The following is a 24,284-nucleotide window of genomic DNA, read 5'->3' as shown; positions in this document are numbered from 1 at the left end:
GTATCCTTTGTTGTACTTTATCCATCCCCTGGTGCCCCATCTGGTCGTGCGATCTGAAAAGCACCTCCGTTTGATACAATTGTGGCAGTATGATGAGGTTGTGTTTGTGTAATATCTTCTCCTCATCTTTCCTCTTGCATGCTACCACCCCATCAGCTGTGTGGTAGAGTAAGTCTTTCTTCTCTTTGTAGAACTGGCTCAAGATCTTGTAGCCGTCTTCCTCGAGTTCCCCCTTCTCCTTGACCCCCGACTGGATCCATATGGAGAAGTTACTCGTCATTTTGTCATTCTTTTGGGCTCTTATTAGGTCTGACAGCCTATATCTTGCCTTGACATGCTCCTTTAGCGCCATGATCTGTCCATTCATCTCACCAGGGTTGTGGATGTCATCACTCAGCTTCACACATATCATCCTTTTCACGATTTTCATATCATCTTCTGGCACCAGATTCGTTCTGACGTTTGAGTTGCATGATAATTCCCTGAATGGCTTCCTTGAAACCGCAATTTTCTCAAGTTCTTCACTACCTCGTATCTCCTGTACGTCCAGATTGTACGTTCCTGAAGATGGATCCGTCTGTAACTCCCTGTCGTTGTGCCTTGTCTTCTCTTCCGCCAATATCATGCACAGACTGTCTTGGTTTTCGCTGCTCTCATCCGAGTCTTCATCCCATTATTCATGCTCCCCGGACAATTTTCCTTCTCCGGTTTCTTCTTCCGTGAACATGGAACACTCCCCGGACTGTTGACCTAGTCCCAGGTGTTCAGTATCTTCTTTGAACGTCACTTTCTTTTTCCTAACCTTGGTCTGCTCCAGAATGTTTTCGGGGATTTTGTCAACTAGTGACCGCACGTTATCTTTGCTGTCAGTGACGCTTCCTCTTGAGGAGTCAGTATTGTTCACTGTTTCTTTTCTCCGAAGTATAGTGACTTCCGGTTCGTCTTGACCCTTCTCTTGGATCACGGGCTTCTCATCTGATAGTTTCTCGAGCAACCTCATTAAGTCATCATCTATCTGTGCAGTTCCTGCTTCTACCTGGTTAAGATGATAGCCTTTTGCCTTGAGCGTCTCCCTCACGATCTTCGACTTTAGTATTATTTCTATCGGAATCCTTCTGCTCTTCTTCAAGATGGTCTTTTCTGGAGGTTCTTTAGGTAATTAAGGATGATCTTCAATCGGTTTGCCTGATTTGTCCAGCCATCTCGTGAGTGGAAGACTGTCGTACGTTTCCTTGTCCATGAAGGAGAAGCCATCTTTGATTTCAGGTCTGTCTGCCTCTCTTTGCTCTTGTCTCTCATAAAACTCCGTCTTCTTACTCAAGCTGTCGGCATTCTGATGTTTATCTCGTGTTCTATGCTCAATTATCATGTTGTATCCGTCCAGGCGAACTATCCACCTCCCAATGTAACTTTGGTCCATTGAGTACGTTTTCAGCCAGCTCAGTGCTCGATTGTCGACTCGCAACTTGAATGGCTCACTGCCCAGGTATGCCTTGTATTTCTCGACAAAGGTAACCACCGCGAACATCTCTGCTTTCGGTGCTCCGTACTTCATTTCCGTGTCACTCAGGACTTTGCTCCCGTACACTATTGGTCTCAACACTGTCTTCCCATTCCATTCTTTTTCTTGATGGAGAATTCCAGAAATCGCGACTACCGACGCATCCGTGTCCAGCACGTACATCCCTTTCTCAGTCGGCATACCCAGTACTGGTGCCTCACATAGCTCTTTCTTTATTCTCTGGAATGACTCTTCTGCTGCGTTGTTCCACGTGAACTTCTTGCCCTTGTGTTTCATTAATTGTTGCATCGGGTATACCTTGTCCGCATAGTCTTTGATGAACTCTCTATAATAGTTAGCGAAACCCAGGAAGCTCATCAACTGGTGTTCTGTCTTCGGTGATTTCCAGGTTAGGACTGCTTCCACGGCGTCCGGATCAGGTCTGATGCCGTGCTTGTCTACCATCCTGCCCAAGTATTTTATTGAGTCCTTGAGTATCTCGCACTTTGATGGTTTACACTTTAGCCCAGACCTTTTCATGCATGCGAACACTTCGTCAAGTCTCTCAATGTGGTCTTCCAATGTGGGCGTCGCTATTACCACGTCATCCACGTAGCACATTCCCAGGTTGCCATACTTCTTCGTCACGCCTATCAGCGCGTGTGCCATCAACCGCTGAAACGTGGCTGTGGCATTGCAGAGTCCAAACGGCATCCGTTTCCATTGAAACAGACCCAACTCGCAGGCGAACCCTGTCTTGTCCCTGTCCTGCTTCCTTAGTGGTACCTGCCAGAAGGCCGAGCCTAAATCAAGAGTCGTAAAAAATTTTGCATCACCTAACTTCGAGAGGCTCTCATCAATCCTAGGTATGGGATAGGCATCCATCACCGTGACGGAGTTCAGGTATCGAAAGTCACAACAAAACCTCAACTGGTCTCCTTTCTTTTTGGCCATCACTACTCCACACGCCCACGGTGACTTGGATGGTTCTATCATGTCATACTCTAGTAACGTCTCGATTTCTTTTCTAAACGCCTCCGATTTGTGTGGGGTCATGCGCCTCGCCCCCTCCCTGTGCGGTACCGCGTTCTCCTCAAGTTCTATATCATGCTCAACGAAATTACAACACCCGATATCCGCTTTATGCCTCGAAAAAACTTCTTCGTTCCGCTCTAGTACGTCCTTGATGGCTTCGAGCTGTTCATCTTTCAGTTTGCCCCTCAAATGTTCAATCTCCGGCAGAACCGGTTTATCAGTTTGCACTTCATCTAGTGTGGGCCGCTCTGGAAAGTTCGAACAGCTCGACAGCCCATCGTCCGTCTCTGACTTAAGTGATTTAACAAGACCTGAAGAATCTTTTACTTTCTGCAATCGTCTCAAGATACAAATTTTGTCCCTATGATTGGGACAATCAACAACTTCATTTTGTTTTGAGTTCTCAGTTGTTTCATATTGTTTTTAACCGGTAAAGCATATCCCAGTTTCCTCCCTCTCTGTATCGTGATCGGTATATCAAGAGTATTCAACAAGACACTGACGCAGAGGCCGCTCTTCGTTATCGAGAAGGATCTTCCTAAAACAGCAGCACTTTGACTATTAGGATTCGGAACTATACACACTTGCTTGTTGTCACTTAGTTCATTGTAATTTTTCATCCTCAAGCCTACGATTGCCGCTTCATTCGCCTTTAGCCTCACCCTCCTACTCAAGAATACCGGTGCTTTGGTTTCATTTGCCATTATTAAATTTACCGGTTTGATTGCGTACCTCCTATCCGGGTTCCGTATCCTGAACATTGCGTTATTTAGATCAATCGTTACGTCGAAAATCCTGATGAAGTCTCTGCCCAAAAGGAATTGGTCAGATTCATCTAGGTTTTCTACCACGAGAAAACTCATCCACAGGTTACGTTCCCCCAAATTGAGGGCTATTATCGGCGTCCTGCCCAGCACCCGAAGGGCCTCTTTGTTTGCAGCTGACAGCCGTGTTCTCGAATCTATCAAATCACCTTTGTCAAAGCCCATCCGTTCCCAAGTTTCGATTGGTATAACGCTCAAGACTGCTCCCGTATCAAGTAACCCACGTAACTGAGTCTTTTTGCCACTTATGTCTAGCACGTGCCCTGTCACATCTGCCTCCGTCCCGATGTGCATCGCATCTTCTTCAAGCATGGCGCAGTGTCCAATCGATCTCACTTTCAACTCTTATTTCCCTACGTAGATTTGCCCAATTAGGTCTTCGTCACATGTTATCATTGTCTTGGTATAGATGTTTATTCCATCTATATTTAGCATCACCTCGTGTGGGCCATAAGCTTCAGTATACCTGTTATCAACACGTACCGACTTGCTGCCCCCTCTCGTGAGTAGTGCTCTCAACGCTCTAGAAGTAGTTTGTGGGCTTATACAACTCAAGTAATCTGCGTACACGTCAATGTGCATTATTGTCTGGTCGCTCGGTTCGCTCAAGTTTCTGGTTACCTCGTGGCCGCCCACTGTGATTATCGACATTATTCTAGCCCCGATTTTCGATATGCCGAATGGCTTTCCCGTCACCATTTTTACAATGTTACAATTCCCGGTCTTTGTCAAGCCCGGTATAGCCTCTGGTGTTGGCTTTGATCCAGTTAATGCTTCGTTGAAATTCTGTCTTTCGATCTCCAGCTTTAGTCGTTGCTCTATTTCTTTCGCAGCCAGATCCTGTTTCACTTTGTTAATTGCTTCCGTCGCCGCTTTCTCATAATTTATCTCTAGAGAGTTCCTGGCTGCGGATTCTATCGCATCATTAACATGTGTTGCAGCTTTCACTGTTTTCGTCGGCAGTTCAGTGCTTGGTGCTCCTAAGTTCCTAGATTCAAACTCGTTTTGTCTGTTCCGCTGATTCTGCACCGCCGCTAATGCCAACTTATGTTTGGGGTGACTCTGGTCCTTGACCGCTTCCCAGAACAAGGGACAATCCATTCTGAAGTGCCCTTCTTGGTTACAGAAGAAGCATCTCGCGCCTATCTTGATGATTAAGCCGCTATAGTACTCGTGTTCCTCCATCTGGCTCATGTCCTCCTCTTCCGGTGCGTATCCAAGACTCTTCATGCTTTTTTTGTATGTTGTGCAGTCAGCCACGTGGTGATCCACCGACCCGCAGTTCGCGCATGATCTGCGCTTGTCCATATCATCTCTAGGCTTGTACCATGACGACCTCTGAGGTTGGCTTTCCCCTTGCGTGTTCCTGTTTTCTGAATATGAGTATTTCTTGGGCTTCATCAGCATGTATTCCCTTGATTTCTGTCTCATTTCTTCTGGGGTCGGTGCGCTGTCTTTCGACAATGTGTAGTATGTCATCTTTCGACATCACTTTTTACCCCATCAATGAACTTCGAGGCAATGATGAAGTTTCTTCTGTTTGTCGACTCCTCTGGGTCACTCCTTCTTCTCAAGCTCTCAAGGTCATCCAGGAACCGATCAATTGATTCATCGTCTCTCTGCCTTCTCTTTTCAAATCGCATCATCGCTTGGTGACCCTTCATGCCTGACCCGAATCGGTTCAGCAATATTTCGAAGATTTTGTCCGCGGTATCGCGTTCTTCTTCTTTCTTTGCTACCACGCATTTTAATGCCGTGCCTTACAAGTTGCTGAGTATGGCTGTGCACGCTTGTCTTTCATCATTTAAGTTATCTTGCTCTAGGTGTAATCTCATCACTTCCACCCAAGTGTCAATGCATCCATCGGAGTCGTCTTTGAATTCTTTTGGCTTCTTGAAAGTTTTTCTTGATTTTCCGTCTCTCCTATCGCTCGAGTCAGTGTTCCTCGTGGCGAAGGCCTCTAGAGTCCTGTTCATCATCTCCCAAGTGCTTGCCCACGTCATGGCATCCGGACCTGCGTTGCTGTTAGCTGTTGAGTCCCCCGGACCACTCATTGTGTTTGATGTTCCATTTTTCATGATTGTTTTTGCAGCCGTTGGTGCTGTGCTTACCGCATCCCGGGTTAAAGGTAACGGCGTCGATTGCCGTTTGTTCCTTTGTGGTTCTACAAAGTCAACTCTGGTGCCTTGCGTGCGATCCGCTGCCGGTCTTTCTTGTGAGGTAGAATTTCTCAAGATTGCATCCAATTTCGCCTGTATTGCACACGAAATTTCGGCATGATTCCTGTTTATTGTGTCTATTCTCCTTTCCAGGCTACCTAATTGGCTGTTGACATCATCATATCGGTTTTTCAACTGCTGCATATCTTTTTTGATGTTCTTATCTCGTTCTTCATTGGTGGCATCTACCTTGTCCGACATCTGCTGGAGTCTCTCGTCTGTCGCCTTAGCCAGGTTAAAATAACTATCCAGATACTCGTGTTTGTTGTATTTCAACTCTTTCCTTATTAAGTCTCTATCTTCCTCACTGTACTTTAGTTTCTTGTCGATCTGATTTAGTTTTGTCATCAGGTCGCCAAGCTCAAGAGTAGCTGTTTCATGATCAGCCGTTGTCTTGTTTTCGGCTGTCGCTTCTGTTCTGGCTTGTTCTTCCTTTAGGTCGGCTTCTGTCGCCTTCGTGCTCACTATCCCAAATGTTCGTGCTCTTTCAGTTTTTGATTCTTCGGCCGTGTTGTCTTTCGATTTCATTCCGACCATCATCGCCAACTTTTCTGTAAAAGATGTCTTCTTTACTTGAGAGTCGTTTTTCACCGTATCTCGGGTTTTGCCTGTTGTGTCTTCCAACGCGTCTATCGGCGAAAGCTCCACGGTTTTTGGATTTTGATCTTCCATATGGGGCATTGGTGTGGATTCCGTTGTCTTCTTCTCCACTTCATCTACGCTCTGGTCTGGTGTCTCTAGATCGATTTCAATTGTGGGCTCCACCTGTTTGTCTTAAGCACCTTCTCGCGTCTTGTTCTCGGTACTGCTCCTCGTGCTGACCATGCTAACTGAAAAGTTATCTTTTGTTTTGCTTGGGCCCATTGATGTAGTTCCGCGCAGCGACGAGTTATATTTCGTGTTTGATCCACTTGACCTTTTTTCGAGCACCGGTACCCTACTCCGTCTCATTATTTCTATTTACAATTGCTCTTATTTACAATATTATTATATACACAATTCTATTCTAAGAATAAAATCTATTATGAAAAACTTTTTAAAAAGGAAATATACAACGTGATAAAAACTTTGTTCCCAGTTCTCTTTCAAAACCTTTCGAGAAACTTTCTTTATTTGTGGTCTCAACCGTACCGGGTTCCGACTAGTGTTGTTCTGTTTCAATTCTGTCTCAAAACACTTATTGTAATTTTACTTCAATTTTTATACCGTCCCAAGACTTCCAGTTACCGTCCCTACTCTTCTTTGTACCGTCCCAGGCTTCTTTCTACTGTCCCAAGACTGTTCGGTACTGTCCCAATACTTTCCGTCAGTATCCCCAGACCCCTATCCTGAGAGTACTATCCCAGGACCACTGTCCCAAGACTGTCCCAAGACTAGTGTCCCAAGGCTAGTGTACCAAGACTAGTGTCCAAAGACCACTGTCCCAAGACTACTGTCCCAAGGCTAGTGTCCCAAGACTACTGTCCCAAGACTACTGTCCCAAGGCTACTGTCCCAAGACTACTGTCCCAAGGCTAGTGTCCCAAGGCTAGTGTCCCAAGACCACTGTCCCAAGACCACTGTCCCAAGACCACTGTCCCAAGACCACTGTCCCAAGACCCCTGTCCCAAGACCACTGTCCCAAGACCACTGTCCCAAGACCCCTGTCCCAAGACCACTGTCCCAAGACCACTGTCCCAAGACCACTGTCCCAAGACCACTGTCCCAAGACCACTGTCCCAAGGCTAGTGTCCCAAGACCACTGTCCCAAGACCACTGTCCCAAGACCACTGTCCCAAGACCGTCCCGTCCCAAGACTGTACTTGTTCAAGGCTGTACTGTCCCAAGACTGTACCAAGACTGCTCTGGTCCAAGACCGTCCCAGGACTGCTCTGTCCCAAGACTGTCCCCAGACTGCACTGTCCCAAGACTTCTTTGGCGCTGTCACAAGTCTTCTTTGGCACTGTCCCAAGACTTCTCCGGTACTGTCTCAAGACTGTTAACAAGTGTCTAAGCGGTGGGACCTCTTTTTTCTTCGTTATGGGGACTTCTTGATTCACTGTACCTTGTACCACCACTCAAGCTCTAGTAAAATTTTCCCAAAAACCCTCTCTTAAAGGCCAAATGCTGACCCTCCTTTTTCTTTTTTCTTTTTAGTTACCTCTTTTTCAATGTTCCAAGCAACTTGAAACCAAAACCTGTGCGGAGGTATCTTGTGATCTCCTGTTCGTGTAAAAACTAAACACAAATCCTCACCAAAATGCAACAAAAAATCCAAGCTAGAAAAAGTAATAAAAACAGAGAGATGAACCCACCTAAAATTCAAAGGTGACAAATGTCTACCTTTTGTCGAAAAAAAATGTCTGGTACCTAATTGCCACGCGTTTTCCTCCCCCCAACTAATTATCTTATTGGGTATCACCAGAATTGTCTATGTCCGTTCCCCCCTACTAATCTGACCAGGGTATCTTTCTTAACTCGAGTTTAAATTTCGATATCCACCTATTATTACCAACGCGTGTTAATGACTAATGTAACTAAATCAACAATGTCGATTAATTAGTTACTCTAGTTTCGCCTCTTTTTACATTTTCAACCGCCAACCTCTAACCTAACCAGCCCCTCTTCTAACCTCCCCCCTTTTTAGCCCCCCTTCTTAAGCCTAAAATTACCTTAAGTGCCGGGTGCTAAACCTCTCAAGAGAAAACCGTAGACCTGTCTCCAGGCCTGCTTAAATAAAAACGTTCCTCAAAACCGGGGGATTTCGCTTATCCAATTTTACACTTATCTCCTGTAATGTAATGTGGATTTTAACGATACCCGTTCTGCCTAACTTGAGAACTCGAGAACTGCCAAATCCTTCTTGGCTACTTTCCCACTCGACTGGTCACCTCTTCCAGTCCAGTCTCCTATTGGTTCAGCTCAAGTGCTCCTGAACCACTTTCCCACTCGGCTGGTCACCTCTTCCAGTCAAGTCTCCTATTGGTTCAGCTCAAGTGCTCCTGAACCACTTTCCCACTCGGCTGGTCACCTCTTCCAGTCAAGTCTCGTTGTTGTCCAGCTAAGTTCCAAGCTTTCTGAAAACCCTTGACAACGCCCCACACTCGGGCACTTTATTCAGGTTACTGGGTTAAATTGCTAGGTTGATCGAAACGATCGAACTTGTAAAACAGTATGGGTATACTATTTAATTAATATAAAGGTTTGATCCGACTAATCTGGTGTCAAAGTCACTGTCTTTTTTCGTTTTATGGTTTTTGTTCCTTTTTCTATTCTTTTCTGGTTTTTGTTTCGCTTTTTGTTTTTTGCTCGTGTTTTTGTCCCCCTAGTTGCCCCCTTTTACTCGGTTAGCTAAGCCTCGTTCGGAGAGCGTACCAGGAAGTTTTCTCGAGTTTTCTTAAAAAGCTATCACGGTATAACCGGAAGGTTTGCACGTTCCTGCCGAACCGTACCACCGGTACTCTAGAATGGGCATGCAGCCCGAAGCTGTCTCAAGTGGGTTCGACTCCGTAGTCTTGATGTCCTAAACACCCAGGAGCGCCATAAAAACACTATGTAACATTCGTCTACTGTAGTCACACATGAGGCTTAAGAAAAATAGGCCCTATAACCATTGGCTCAAGAGTCAGGGACACTATCTCTTGTGTTTTTCTACCTCAAATCAGTCGGAGCCAATTCGGTTCGCTTGTGACATGAGACTACGACCCGTTACAGCTTAAAGACTACTACCAAAATATCCCCCCACTCTAGAAATAAGAACGTCCCCATACTTAGGTCTCTAGATACCCAAAATACATGAACGCCGTTAAAAACCGGGTCAGAACAATCCGTTGAGTTACTTTTTATCAGACAGTGGAACTTTGATCCATTTCAGATGGATCAACCTAAAACTCGCCTTACCTCAACATAACAATCATAAAACACACTCTAGAAATTTAAATTGAGTACTCACATCGTAGCACGCTCAAGAACTGGGAGTAATTAAGTCGGTAATCAACTCGAGAATTAAATAATGTAACTAAATGAGTTTAATGTTTATCAGTTTCAATAACAGGAACAAGTTTGAACTCTAGAGTATAGTTTCTCGTGAACCATTGGGACACTCAAGCTGTCCACCTTTCCATCGAAGGTTCACTCTAGTCCAGTTCGAATAACAATCCAGTCCATTGATAATAGTCCAGTTCTCGGGAATACGCTTCTTTCTGTTTCAGATAGCACAGCTCTACTCTAGTTTTATTGCGACGGAAATTGCGAATAGCAATTTCCTACTGTTTTATCTGGCTACTTTCCCGCGATTGTTACCCGATCGTTCTCCTTTCTCTTTTTCGGTTTTCAGTTATCGCGAGAAAATCGTGCATGACAGGCTCCATTCGAATTTTTGAAAAATCAAATTTCACTCCAAAATTAAGCGTTCTTGTTTTTCTCAAGGTCAAACTTCCAAATATGACCGACTGGCACATGCCTTTAACAGGCCCATCCAGGTGCGCCATAAAAACGTGTTTGTAACATTCGCCTATACATTACACAGTGATGGAGCAAAGGAAATTTACCTATTGACGATTGGCTGACGTCAGTTACCTTAATTCTGATTGTTTTTAACCGTCTAGACATAGCCAACTATTTTTCTGGTCTGTTATGGTCTAAATAAAAAGTTAACATTTTTATGCCATCACCCAAAAGATTTTTGATCAGCTTTCGTTTACATGCAAAAATACTCACAAAGCTGGGTCTTGGATCCCCAGACTACTAGAATACTATTAAAAACACGGCTAGAAAACCAGAATTTACTATGATTTTAGTGACAGTTATAAACTAAACCCATCGCAGATTGAGGCAATATTTCCTCTTTTCTAACTACTCATGCTCTAAACTAATAACAACAAGACTGCTCGTATCAGGGCGAAGCTTTGAATGTTCCGACGACTGCCTTTTAAGGCTTATGGAGCAGCAGTAATAGCATAAGAAAAAATGAAATAAAATAAAAAGAATTTTTTTAATTTGAATTTTTTTTTAAAAATCATTCCCCCACACGTCATATAAAGTACAAAAAGATAGATTTCGTTCCTTGTAACAAATCAATTGTGGCAAATAAGCTTCGTTCAACCAATTTGGAACGATTTATAAAGCGGATTAAATCTCCGCTTACGCGTTAATAGCGCGAATTATATCGCGCGTTAATTGTCCCAAATCGGTCAAAATGGCAATCTTTAAACCATCATAACTTTACGCAAAATGATCACAGGTGAAATATCTTTGCAAATTTAAGCTCAAGACAACAATGGCTTTCGAATAATATGAAAAAAATTCCGTCAAAAATGGCTAGGTAAAAAGTCGAAATTTGTCTGAAGAAAATAAACCCACCCCGAGCTCAAATATTCCGTTACTTTCGTATCGAAACTCGGAACAATAATGGAATTTAATTGGAAAATAATCGACCAGGCGTCCAGCAGCATCAAGTTACTTACATTAGAGGCGCTGCACATTAGGAAAGAGAGACCGGCAATTAACACGCGCGACGAGTTTAGAAGTAGGGAGCTGACACTAAGGCTATAGTTCCAGAATCAAAAAATTCTGGCTAAAACAACAAAATTTTGAAACAACTTACATGTTAGCAAACAAATTAGCCACAAAACGAAAATGTAAAAATAAAAAAGAAGAAAACTCTCAGAAATTTGTGACAAAATGTTTTAAAATGTTACATAATAGTTGTTACATAATTTCAGTGATATTTGTAAAATTTTGATTGGTTGAATTTTTAAAATTTTGAAGTAATGATATCTGTGACACTTTTTATGATCTTTGATCATTTTGTACAGATAGTTTAGAATTTTTAAAACCTGAAGATGCACAAAATGTGCGAAAACGTTTGTTTGAATTTACAGTTTTAACGCATTCTCAAAATAATGGAATTAATGAAATCGTTCAGGACATTACAGTAGCTGAAATACGTATCTAGAGTCTCTTACAGTTTTTTTTGACCTTCAAGAAATAATTAAAATTTGTATCTGAAAAATACAGAACAGAAACAGACATTTTCAATATAGTAAAAATGCACAGCATCAAACCATCCAAAACGGCGTGCAACGACAGGCCGACTGCACAACAAACTATTCCGTGTTCCCCCTTCCTTCCGCCTGATCTCCTTCAGTTGAGTCCCTTATCGTGAGGTGTTCTCTTGTTTCCGTTCGAATGATTATTGTCTCGTTAATCCGGTTGTCTTCTTTTATTGTGTCTTTCTGACAAAATGGCAAAATTTCAAAATTTTGAATATTTTTTTTCTAGAATATTCTGACCCTCTTTTTCATTAAGAATTCACCGTCAACGTCGTTAACGTCTTTTTTGGTTTGCATCGACGGATTCTACTTTGCCAATCCGGGCAAAAGGCCTGTACTCCCCGGGTAGTCCCCTCAATGTCCCCATTGAACGCATAACTCCGACTTATCTGCAAGTGATGATCAAGTGTTCTGTAATCACATTACAAACTGCATCAGCAATCAAATTTTATCCACGTCACCTCAATTCATCGCGTGTCATAAATACCACCGTACTACATTTCACTACCTTCCGAAGCTTTGACAAAACATGCACTATGAGTGTCCTGGATAAAAAGCCTATTCTGACTACTTCCGTCATTTCACCATAAAAATTCTTTTCGTTCTTGCTGTTTTAAAAAGTTTTGGGACATGGCACAGACACGCACCCGTTAAAATTAACTTAGTGTTATCGGACGGGATACTTTCGCTTCACTACTGCGGCGGCTTTCGATTTCACAACTATCGGGCTGATCGTTTTGTCATTTACTCTGCTCTTGAGCTGTCTCACCATGGGCTCGTGCTTCTTTAGCCTTTTCTTGGTTCTTTGGACAGGCTGGTCGCGCACAACCGGACTCTTTCCAGCGCTTTCTTCCATGACCGACTCGGTCAGATCGTCAGATTCAGTGGGCGCCATCATTTTTTCCAATACTTCAGGCATGACGGGATGATTCAAACCGACTCTCATTGCGGATTGAGTACCGTATCTCTGGATCACGTTCCACGTGCTCTCCATGAAAGCCACTCACGTCCATACTTCTCCAATCTTCCACTCAAAATTGCTCTGATACTGTTCCCATTCGTCTTCTGGCAACGAGCTCAAGAATGCTACTCGCATTGATTCATCAACCCTCTGCCTCCGAGGAGATTCGCAGAGCAGCTTCGACGCGTCTCTTCTCTGATGTGCCTCCATAGTGTCATTGACTCCAAGGGAGACAAGATAGCTGAGGGTTCTTTGGTGGGCGACATAAATGACGATGGCGTTATCAGCATCAGTGATTCATCCGCCCCACCATCTTTCGCTTCATTAAAATCATTTTCCAAGAGATCTCTCTCCAGCAATCTTAGGTCAATTTTGCTCACCTTGTCCCCTTTGACCTCCATGGGCTCATCGTCCCCTTGGTTCTCCTTATTTGCGTCCTGATCTTTTCTCTCATCATCTGGCTGGGGTCCCGGTCCAGAGGGGCCTTGGCGCATATCAACTCCTGAATCTGAATCTGACCGAGCCGGTATCATCATGTCACCCGGCTTGTAAAACGCCTCGTCTTTTATGACAACCTCCACAGCTTCCTCGCCATGCGGCGCCACTTCCTCTATTGTCAGATAGATGCCTTTCCTCGACTCTTTAATCACTTCTAGCATCACCAACGTCTCTCGCCTGGGCCACTTCAATATGGACTTATCGTCGGCTGGTGAATACACATCGTTCTACAGACCTGCAGACACCTCGGGCTTCCCTGCAATTACCTCGGGTGTAGTTTTAACCTTTTTCCGACTCCATATATTAGGGAAGGTGAACTCAAAAGTGTGCAGGGCTGCAGCAATCCAATTGATGAAGCGCGGCTCCATTCTCTCACCCCACCTCATCATTCTCTCCTCCATGTCTCGGTGCAAAATCAGGACTGGTCGGCCTCTGCAGCATCCTCCTGATCCGCGGATATCGAGGGCAGTTATCTGGCAGCCGACGTGAACCCGCCAACCATGTCTATTGATGTTCCTTTACATGAGCATATGTCGCCGGCCAAGCCGTGATTCTCACTGTGCCCTTGACGACCGGTCGTAAATTCCAGCGCTTAGGATTGAACTGGACGTTCGAAATATCTTCGCCGCCGATTCGACATTTAAAGCTGTTGTTGAAATCCATCAGGGTCCAGCAATGCTCCACCATCCTTCCAAACAGCCTATTCTTGCTCGCCAGTGTTCTCAGTTCCTGTTGATCCACCCAATTCAGCACGAAACAACCCACTACTGATACAAGATTCTCTCATCGATCCTTGCAACTGTTCCGGGTATCTCAGCAATACCAATAGGTCACCGAAACGACAAAAAGTCATCACTTCCAATGTGAGAAGGCCAACCAACCGGAGGTCAGCCAGTTCCTGAGTGAAGAGCGGCACGTGTCCCTTCTCAAAGCCCCCATGTCCGAAGTCTACGTATAGTGCCAGCACAAGGATAATTGATAACTTCCGAATATCTCTCACGAAAAGGGCTGTTATGTGTCTCGAAGCTCTCGGATAACAACTGCCGAGGAACGCGGTGACCAACCCGCTCCCATTTCCGCAAAAATCGCATCGGAACTCTCGTATTCAGCTCTCGTTGCCAGCCCATCCGCCTGGAACCAATCCAAGGACATGGTGTTTATCTCCTGAATCACCTGTAACATAGTTGCGCCCGCCTCCTCTCTCAACTCTGGGATCTTCTTTTTATACTGGTGAATTTCCTTCACCACCGCTGGGGCATCATCGAAGGCATCTTGTCCCAATGTGCATAGCCGTGGGGAGAGATACAGCCAAGGGTTGGTATGAGGCTTCGTCCTCAAGGCTATAGCCCTAAGGTTTCCTTCTTTGGAGGTAGCGTTCCTTCTCACCAAGCTCCTCCTTTCGTCCCTCACATAATCTGTCTGCCTGAACCATAGGTTGTTTGCCAGTCGCGGCACTAACTCGTGTTCGTAACTCATTCCCGGCCAGGTTTTCTTCAGTCGGCCAAAACTTGAAAGTTCCAGTCCCAACCCCTCATCCAACACGACACGCGTCCTGCTGTGATCCTTAAATCTTTGGATCGCGCTCAATATGTCGGACCATACTGCAGGGAGTTCTGATCGGAAGGGGTAGTAACGGTTTGGATCATCTTGTCGGTTCGAGCCGAAATCACTACGTCAAATCGTCCTTCCGCAAGTCAGATGACCATCGCATTTACAAACTGCAGAGGCTCGGGTAGTATGGCGTAGCCAAGAGACAGTGTGAAATAAACTTTGACCAGTTGCCTCGCAAAACAACGTCGTATTGATGTCTCAGCTTCCATCATTGCGGAGAAAGTGTCATGATCGCCTCTCCAATGACCTCTGGGCTTGGGGACGATCCGTCAACCAGACCAATCAATGATCCTCTTCTTTGCAAGTGTTCACTCGATCCTGCTATTATGACAACCAGTGGATCAATGTTCACCACTCTTTTTACACTTATTGCCTTTCCCACCGCTTGTCTCCAGCCCAAATTGGGGGCTGTGAGGAAGATTACGTCCGGCGAAAAAAGTGAGCAGGGCGTATACAGGTAGTCGGAGCTAGACACTATCAAGATTTTCCCTAATTTCATTTCCAGATGATCATACGCCGCAAACAGGCTGTCCCCCTTCGATGACTCCAGGTGCGCATATCTCTTCTCATCACCTTCCACTGAGCTCACCCGGGGTAATCCTTAGACTTTTTGCCCGCTGCTGTCCCAGGGGCTTAGCAAACTGCCCCCACATCATGTGATGTTTGTTGTTGGGTTTGTTTTCCATTAGAAACTTCCGCTTCCGGCTCGGTGGGGCTCTTTCCCTCGCCTGATGACATACTTCTATCAACGATCTCGTGTTCAGGAGTCCTATTGTGTTATCCCTGGGCAAATCCTCTAGATCCCCTACCCAACCTCGAGGTGGTAGCAGAACTGAATAGCTCCTCTTCTGCCAAGAGCCAATCCATGCCTGATACTCGGTATAATCCAGATGCCGTGGTTCCTGTCCCTTGAGGTTTTCTTCGCCTCCGTTTTATTCGCCTCACGAAAGGCCAGCGCAATCATGTTCAGTTTTATTGACATGTCCGCCTTGCATTGTCACCACAGGGTGGGGTCTGGTCTCTTCCACAATAACTCACTGACTCTGTTGGTATTAATAATCGCTGCATGGTCTGCCTGCGATTTACCCTGAGCCACTGGTACCCTTGCAGACTGACTTGCGGCGCTTGTGGTTACTTGAGGAGCTACCTGTTGCGGAGCACTTCCTGTCCCGAGTCGGTTCTCCATAGACCGGCCTCTGGGAGCGGGGACGGTCCCCAATCTCTCTCTCTCTCACGTCTGAGCTCGGAGCGGGCTGCGTAACATTAGCTTCCGTCGTCAGAGGTCCCAGACGACTCGCTAGTGGTTGAGGCATACGAGACCTCACCATACCAGCAGGGCTACCTCGTGCCATAGGATTGACCATTGTCTGCAACTCGGCCTCCATCTCCTCTATCTTCGTCTGGAAAGCATCACAGATCCATTGTCTTCCCCCCTGCTGGGTATTGAAATGTATCCTCGTTAAGGCACTGTGGTCTACCATTCGCACTGCACTGTCGGTGTCCATCAACCTGAGCTCGTTCGATTTTTCGGCAATCAAATTCCTGACCATCGTATTCCATCGGGTCACGTTCCGGTTCATGAATGCGGCTATCGGTGAGCCGGCGTCCGCGTTTAGAGGGATGGTACACAAGGCCGCGAGCCTTGGTCTATAATTCTCTTTCAGTTCATTGAGAAGACAGACCAGCAGTGGTTCCCATTTCGCCTCGGGGGCGACTGGAATTCTGGACACGTCATTCGTTCCTATCAACAGGATCAGTGTATCGACCCAATCATCGTTTTGTAGCTCCATCATCTTGACCACTCGGGCCACCGATGCTCCGCCAAAGGAGGTTGCAGTGGTTTGGCCTACTACATGGATCTCTGTCAACTTCCTCACTAGACTGTCTCCGATAATCAGATATTGGCTGCCCGTTGGCACCATTTGGTGGATCGTTGCCGGATTCCAGCTCATGTGATTCAAACAGGCCCTTGGATGTTCTGCAGCAACCTGATGAAGGTTCTCCGGGTGTTGGGATCCTTTCGGATGTCGATCACTCGCAATCTCACCTTGATTTCGCTCGGTGCCGGACCGGCCGGTTCTGTGGGATCTGTCATACTCTCTCTCCCGACGGCTGAAGGACCTGCGCGTAGGGAAGGAACGATCCTACCCGAGCTTCTGTCCCGCGCTCAGTTTATTTCTTGCATGGTCGCTTTGGCCACCTGCTCGAATGTCTCCTGAAACTGAGGCGCCAGGTAAGTATCCGAGGGGTCAGGTATCGTGCACCTCGCGTTGGCAGGCGAGCTCACTCGCTGTGGAGCTGCCACCTCATTTGATCGGTAAAGTTCCTGAGGCTTAGCCTTAGTAGTCGTGTCGGGGTTCATCATGGCTAGAACATCTGGCGACAACTTTCTCATTCTCGCATTATAGACCTACTTCAGGTGCCATATCTCCTCTTCTTTGAGAGAGATCAGTAGCTAGTCAAACTTCCTCTTCCACTCCTTACGTTCTTTCACCGTCTCCTTGTACTCGTCGAGCTTTGAGCACAACTCCTGCCAGTCCTCGTCTCTCTTCTCGAGAGTTTCGCTGGTTTCAGTCGACTGTTGCTCAATTTCGCTCATTTTCATCTTCTTGGATGGTGGAGCTGCACTTGACGAATCTGCAGAGTACGACGGGTACGGCCCATCGCGTGATCTCTTCGATCTGAAGAGAGTCTGTGCTGAGGAGTTAGGGCGCACTGGCATTGGCATCTCTCCTAGCCTGTAATCTCTTTGTTTTCCCAATCCTGGCTCACGAGCCAAGTCGTGAGCAGATATTTCTCCACGTCGCCATCGCATGAGCCTATTTCTGCTTCTCTTGGCGGTACCGGACTCCACGAAAGCTAGCATCAACACCACTTCTGTAGGTCGGTCCCCACAGCCTTCTCGTTCCATTGCAGTAAGGAGCGCGACGGTCAACATCACCAGCTCCGGGTCTTCCATTCCAAAGTTGCAATCTATCAACCGCTGATATATCTCATCCAGAGCCGTTCCTAGACTCGCTTAGATGAAGTCCGTCAGATCGTTTGTGTTGCTCATTCTCTTTCGTTTAGGTCTTGTATCTTCAATTTCAATTTGAATTTCAATAAACAAGTGTCCGATCAATCACGATCTAAAAGACAAGTCACATTTAGAACCATTATAGAAGCTATCTTATCTTCACGTTAAGACATCATCCATATCTTTTAAAACAGTCAATCAAAATTCTCTTCTTTTTTATTTTAAAAATTAGCACCGAGGTGCATCATTCACTTCCGATTCAGATGCTGTCACCTTCCGCACCTGGAATAATCATCACATAATCATAATCACAGAATAATACAAAACATCAATGTCACACATCAAAATTAGTATACAAAAATCTAATACTCAATACCTATTCTTAAACCTAATTCCTGATATTTAAAAGGTAAACCTAGTAGAAAATTCTTAATCCTAAAAAAATCTCAGCCCTAATCATAGCTCTAGCATATGCTCAGATAATACTTCTTATGTAAGTAGATTTCTATGTTTGTTTTTGAGAAAATCACAAGCACTAGAGCATATAGCTCTCCGGGATGCAACTTTCCCCTATTGGGACCATAGACTGGCAAGGATAGCGAGGTCACTCCCTCTCTCAATCAGGAAATCCCTGCGTCGAGTTTGTGTCAGCACTAAACTCTTGGGTTTCACGTGTTGTCCATCAGTGACCTTGGTTACCAAAAAACACAAGTATTTTCCCGTTATTTGTGATGCAACAGGGGGCAGCGCTATCATAACTCCTACACCAGGCCTCTGTTTTCACAGAAGTTCGATGCTCTTGTACTCTTCTTTGAAGTCGGCTGCTAGTGCTGTTTTCAACTCACATCCGCAGTTGACGAATAAGCGCACTTGCGTTCCGTGAGTATAAAATCCTTGTCGGTCACAACAATGTTATTCAAGTATTTATTCGCTAGATCAAAATACGACTCGAAAAACTGTCCAAAAGGCAATGTTTTACGGTTTTTGCCCTCCGTTTACAGTTCTCCTGTCTCTCTCGCCAATTTTAAATTTTTTATCATAAGATTTTTGTTGTGGGTGGGTGAGTCCTACCCCCACTCCACGTACAAAAATATACATCGATCGAGCACATCGAGGTTACATTCGGGAACACATAAGAGGCCATCTGGAGCGATCCAGTTTTACTCGTTGTTGTCGTGACTGATGTATTTGATGCATGTATTAATTGTCAGGATTGCTTTTTTCGATCTCCAGGTAGATCATGGAGCCATTCGAGTACCCGAAAGTTTGTGAACTCATGCTCATGCATTGGTTCCGCTCCAGGTTCAAACTCCATATCCGGTTCCGATCGATCGCCGATCCAATCTTTTTCTGTATCATCAATCAGGTCGATGGTCGATGTCCTGTGATACCACTATTTCATCCAAACCCACTATTGGGTCTGATACTTCTTCCAACACAATTCTGTCTACGACAAAATCTTCACCATACGGGTTGTATTTAGTCTTGTCCATTTCCATCTTGCTTTGTCGCATCTCCATGGTCAAGGGATAGTCAGGTTCTACTCCTTTGTCATTTTCGGTCTGCTCTGGGCAGTTCCAGTGCGCTTCGACTAATGGTAGAGTTTCGTCATCGACCTCTATTCGCTCAGCTAGTTCCAAGTCCAGTGGCAGATCACAGTCATCCATCACCTCATTTCCGATATTCTTGTCACGTGTGCCTCTCTCATTCACTTCACAGGTGGGATCCACTTTCAAGTAGCCATGTTGTTCACTTCTGTATCCGGTTATACACTTTGTCCACGCCTTGATGGCCCATCTGGTCCTGTGAGTGAAACAATAACTCAGTTTGATACAGCTGTGGTAGTTCTATCGATTTGTATTTGTTAAGGACTTTGTTTTCTTCTTTGCCCTTGAAGACCATAATCCCGCTTTGTTCAAGTATAGCAAATCCTTTCTCTTCATCTAAAACAGCTTCAAAATCTTATAGTTGTTTTCTTCCAAGTAACCTTTGTCGGGTGCTCCGTTTTCTATCCATCTCTTTAAGTTGCTCGTCATCCTATCATTTCCTATTAGTCCTCAAAAGATCTGACAGTCGGTACCTGGCTTACAAATATGTCATTTTCAAGTTTAACTGACCACTAGTTTTTTCCGGAGCTTGGGCATCGTCCATCAATTTAACACACTATATCCTTTTCAAAGGTGTCGCCGATTGTTCCAAAGGCCGCAAATTGGTACGGACGACCGTAGCATTCGGTAATCATTTAGCCGGGCGTTTCGACACCGCCATCAACTCAAGTGCAGCATTGTCAACTAAAGTGCCTTCCTCATCAGAGATATATCTGTCCCTGTCTGGGTCTTAATGCATCTTTCTATCCAACCCGCGCCGTTTCCAATCTAGCAAGGAATAAATCGCAATCTCTGACACGTCTGAATTGAAAGTGGTCTCAGACACGTTCTCCCAGGACTGAGATTTCGAGCCGTCACTCGAGCTGATGGAGTCTATCCACTCGCCTTCTAACATGTTCTTCATGTTTCTCGACTCCCCCGGCAGATTCTGTCCCTCGATTGTCCTGACATCGACTCGCCGGACAAATCATCCTGGCCGGGCCCGAAGGAACACAACTCTCCAGACAATTCCGCACCTCGTCCACTTTCCTTATTTGACTCCCCGGACAGTGTCTCATCTCCGGATGATATCTCATCTCCCGATGAACAGTCCGAGCACGGCTCGTACTCTTTTATTACATCATTGAACTGAACCCTCCTTGCTATACTGGATTTCAGTTCAACACTTTGAATGGCAGCTTACCATATGTGTCTTTGTCCAGAAAGGAAAAACAACCCTTAATCTCTGCCTGGTTAGCTTGCTTCTTTTTCAAGTGCTCATAGAACTCCGTTTCCTTGCAGAGGCTGTCGGCATTTTTTTTTGTTTGTCACGTGTTCGGTGCTCTATAATCATATGATAGCCATCCAGGCGTACAGTCCAGTGACCGATAAAGCTCTGGTTCATCGAAGAAAATTTATGCCAGGCGAAAGTTCGATTGTCAACACGCAACTTAAAGGAAAATAAATAAAATTAGTAAAAGTAATTACTGCGATCATCTCCGCTTTCGGTTCACCATATTTCATTTCGGTATCCCCTAAGAATTTGCTGCCATATGCTATGGGTTGTTCTTCATAGAGTATGGCCGGGATAGCGACTACTGATTCCTTTCTCGGTCGGCATGCCGATGACCGGAGACTCGTAAAGTTCCCGTTTGATGTTCTCGAAAGAGACTTGAACCTCCTCAGTCCAGCTGAATTTCTTGCCCTTATTTTGCATCAACCGCTGCATGGGGTTTATATTGTCGGCATAGCCTTTGATAAATTCTCGGTAGTAATTAGCGAAGACGAGAAAGCTCATCAATTGTGTGTCGGTTTTCGGTGGCTTCAGTGTTGGCACTGCTTCAACCACTTCAGGATCTGGTCTGACTCCGTGCTTGTCTACAAGGCGACCCAGATACTTTATTGAGTCCCTCGGAATCTCACACTTGGAGTGTTTACATTTCAGCCCGGCCTGTTTCATGCAAGTAAAGACTACGTCCAGTCTCTTTAGGTGTTCCTCCAGGGTTGGTGGCGGTCATAACGTCATCAATGTATTACAAAATCTGGTTCCCATACTTCTTTGTTACATTCGTGAGTGCCTGGGTCATCAATCTTAGAAATATAGCCGTCGCGTTGCATAGTCCAAACGGCATTCTTTTCCACTTGAACAGTCCCAGTTCACATTTCACGCTCGTTTTCTGAGGGGCACTTACTAAAATGCAGAACCCAAATGCATCGTTGTGAAGAATTTTTGCGTCCACCAACTTCGAGAGTCTTTCTTCGATGCGGGGGATCGGATATGCATCTTTTATCGTTACTGCGTTCAAGTAGCGGAAATTACAATAAAATCCAAGTTGCCCCCTTTCTTCTTAGCCATGACCACACCACAGGCCCACGGGAATTTTGATGGCTCAAGCAAGTCATATTCCAATAACATCCTATTTTCTTTCCTGCATGCTTCTGACTTATGTGGAGTCATTCTCATAGCTCCCTTCTAGTGTGGTACCGAACCCTCTTCTATCTCTATCTCATGTTCTGCAAAATTGCAACAACCTACGTCAGCTTTATGCTTTGGGAAAATGTCTGTGTCTGTGTTCCGTTCCGATTCAACACTGCTCTTAGAGAGTCCAGTCCCCATCCGATATCCTGCCTTTCAGGTGTTCTATCTCAGGTAGGACTGGTTTGTTTGCTGCTATTTCTGGGTCTGTCGGTCTCTCAGGGAAACTCGAACAACTAGACAGCCTATCGTCTGTCTCTGATTTCATTGGAAGAACTCCTTAAAAAGACTTGAATACATTTATTCTCTTCGTTATACATTCTTGGTTTGCATGTAAGGGACACTCACCTACTTCAAATTTCTTCAAGTTGTCCAAGCTCTGACACTCTGTGTTTAGAGGCAATGCTTATCCAAGCTTCTTTCCACGTTGTTTTGTCACCGATGTAGCCTCAACAACACACTCACCCATTGTCCGTTCTGAGTGAGTGAGAAGCTTCTTACTAAAATAGCTGAGCTCTTTTTGTTTGGGTTGGGGACCAGACACACTTGTCTCTTGTTACTAAGTTTAATTAATTTCCTCATCCTAAACGTCGCCACTACAGCTTAATTTGGTTTTAATCTAGCTTTCCGAACTAGGAAAAATGAAAAATTGCATCTTCGCTTGATAAATCAAGACCTTCTTAACGGTTTCTTTTGATGCTTCCCCTCTGGGTCATTGACTCGTAACTGCCAGTCGTTGAGGTCGATAGTAGCGACGAGTTTGCGCACGAGGTGGCGTCCTAGGATGAACAGGTCGGATTCTTCCAAGTTTTCGACAACCAAAAACTTCATCCAGAGATGCTTTCCTCCCAGTTTCAGCGAGATGATGGGAGTTCATCCGGCCACATAGATTGCGCCCTGATTAGCCGCAGCCAGTCTGGTATTAGTCGGTATCAAATCCGACCTATTGAAGCCCAAGTCGGTCCAAGTGCTTATGGGCATGACACTGACTACCGTTCCTGTGTCAAGTAGTCCTTTCACAGAGAGTTGTCGGCCCTGCACGTCCAGTACATGTGCTTCCAGATCGGCTTCACAGCCTATGTAGACTGCATCCTGTTCAAGCATGGCGTTGTGTCCGATTCCTCATACCTTCAGCTCCGCTTGACCGATGTAGATCCGGCCTAGTTGGTCACTTGCATTGGGCATGTGAGCTTTCGTATAGATGTTAATGCCATCCACATTCATCAGTATCGGGTATGAGATAGACTTCTATCTAATGTCCATCTACTCTCATCAATCTCGGCCCACTGGTTGTAAGTAACGCTCTCCCCAGCCCCATAATCCAACTTGGGATCTTTTTCCCTCAAGTAATCTGCATAGAAATCCAGGTGTACCAGGTTGATTTCCGACGGCTGACTCGAGTTCTTCACCTGAGGACCCGCGACCGATATGATTGACATTATCTTGCTTCCCTCTCTTGTCATACCAAGGGTCTTCCCTGAGATGACATTCATCTTCGAAAACGTTTCTTGGGTTCCTGGTTGTCTTCTTCTTTCACTGTCTTCTCTAGGGTATCCAGTTTCTCGCGCAACTCTTTATTTTCCAGCTCAGACCTCACTCATTGTTCAACTTCTTTCGTCGCGAACTCTTGTTGCGCCTTCTGTGATGCAGTTCCAGCCGCCGGGCCATAATCTACTTTGAGCGCACTAGCTGGTGCAGCCTCCGGGCTTGAGGCAATCGCTTCATCCGACAAGGTCTTCACATTCTTTTGAGTTTGACATCGTTTGAGCATAGATGTTGTCTTTATCATTCAACAGTCGCTCGATCTCCCGTGTCATTCTGCTATCTTTCTCTCTTCAGACTCCTTGGTAGCTAGAGCCAAGCTCTCCGCAAGGCACTGATCGGTGTTTAGAATCAATTCGGCCTGATGGCTTTTCGCTTGTGATTTCGCGTCTGCCAGCTCGTCTCTTATCCTAGCATTGCCCTGTTGAGCTCTCTCCTCCACTCGATTGATCCCTTCTGTCATCTCTTGCCGTAGTTCTTCAAGACCTGTCACAATATTGGCAAAGATGCCACTCACATCACAGGCTGTTCCTAACACTGTGGTCAGACCTAGAGACGACGACGTCAATTGAGGTTGCAGCCTTGTGCTCGATAAAGCTTCACCTTCAGCGTTCCCATCAACATCATAAGTTCATCGAATGTCGAGGACGCTCCTTTCGTTATCCCATCTGACATCTGTCTTGATCGCGAATTGGAAATCGCTTTCTTATTCTTCTTTTGTCTCGGGCTAGGAGTAAAATCCGTGTCCGAGTGCATTAGTCCTGGATGGTCGAAGCCAGAAATTAGTCCGTCACTTTGGAGCGTTATCATGCGTTCATCAAACAGTTTTTCCAAATTCTTTTTCCCTCTTGAACTTGATTGTTCTTCCTGGGATTTATGCTCGACAACAACGCGTTTTTTCTCTGCTTGGCCAAGGAGGATTGCTCTATTCTCCGACTACTGCTCTCGGTCTCCGATCTAGAAGTTCTCTTGAATAACAGCTCC

The 24,284-nt window shown here is 45.4% G+C and overlaps 2 protein-coding genes across 5 annotated transcripts in view; one reads left to right on the top strand and one right to left on the bottom strand.

Annotated features, from left to right (window-relative positions):
• LOC134851749 (14-3-3 protein homolog 1-like) overlaps positions 1-24,284 on the top strand; it is a 524,146-nt gene that overhangs the window by 279,595 nt on the left and 220,267 nt on the right. The window lies entirely within an intron of this gene.
• Positions 20,853-21,242, bottom strand: LOC134851868 (uncharacterized). Its single transcript, XM_063868144.1, has one exon. The coding sequence runs from the start codon at positions 21,240-21,242 to the stop codon at positions 20,853-20,855; it is 390 nt and encodes a 129-aa protein (XP_063724214.1).

Source organism: Symsagittifera roscoffensis, chromosome 7, assembly GCF_963678635.1.
Source record: "Symsagittifera roscoffensis chromosome 7, txSymRosc1.1, whole genome shotgun sequence".
Taxonomy (NCBI): Eukaryota; Metazoa; Xenacoelomorpha; order Acoela; family Convolutidae; genus Symsagittifera; species Symsagittifera roscoffensis.
This window is presented reverse-complemented; position numbering and strand designations above follow the sequence as displayed.

Coding starts and splice junctions, on each gene's coding strand:
- LOC134851868 (XM_063868144.1), bottom strand. CDS start 21,242: ATGAAACAGGCCGGGCTGAAATGTAAACACTCCAAGTGTGAGATTCCG.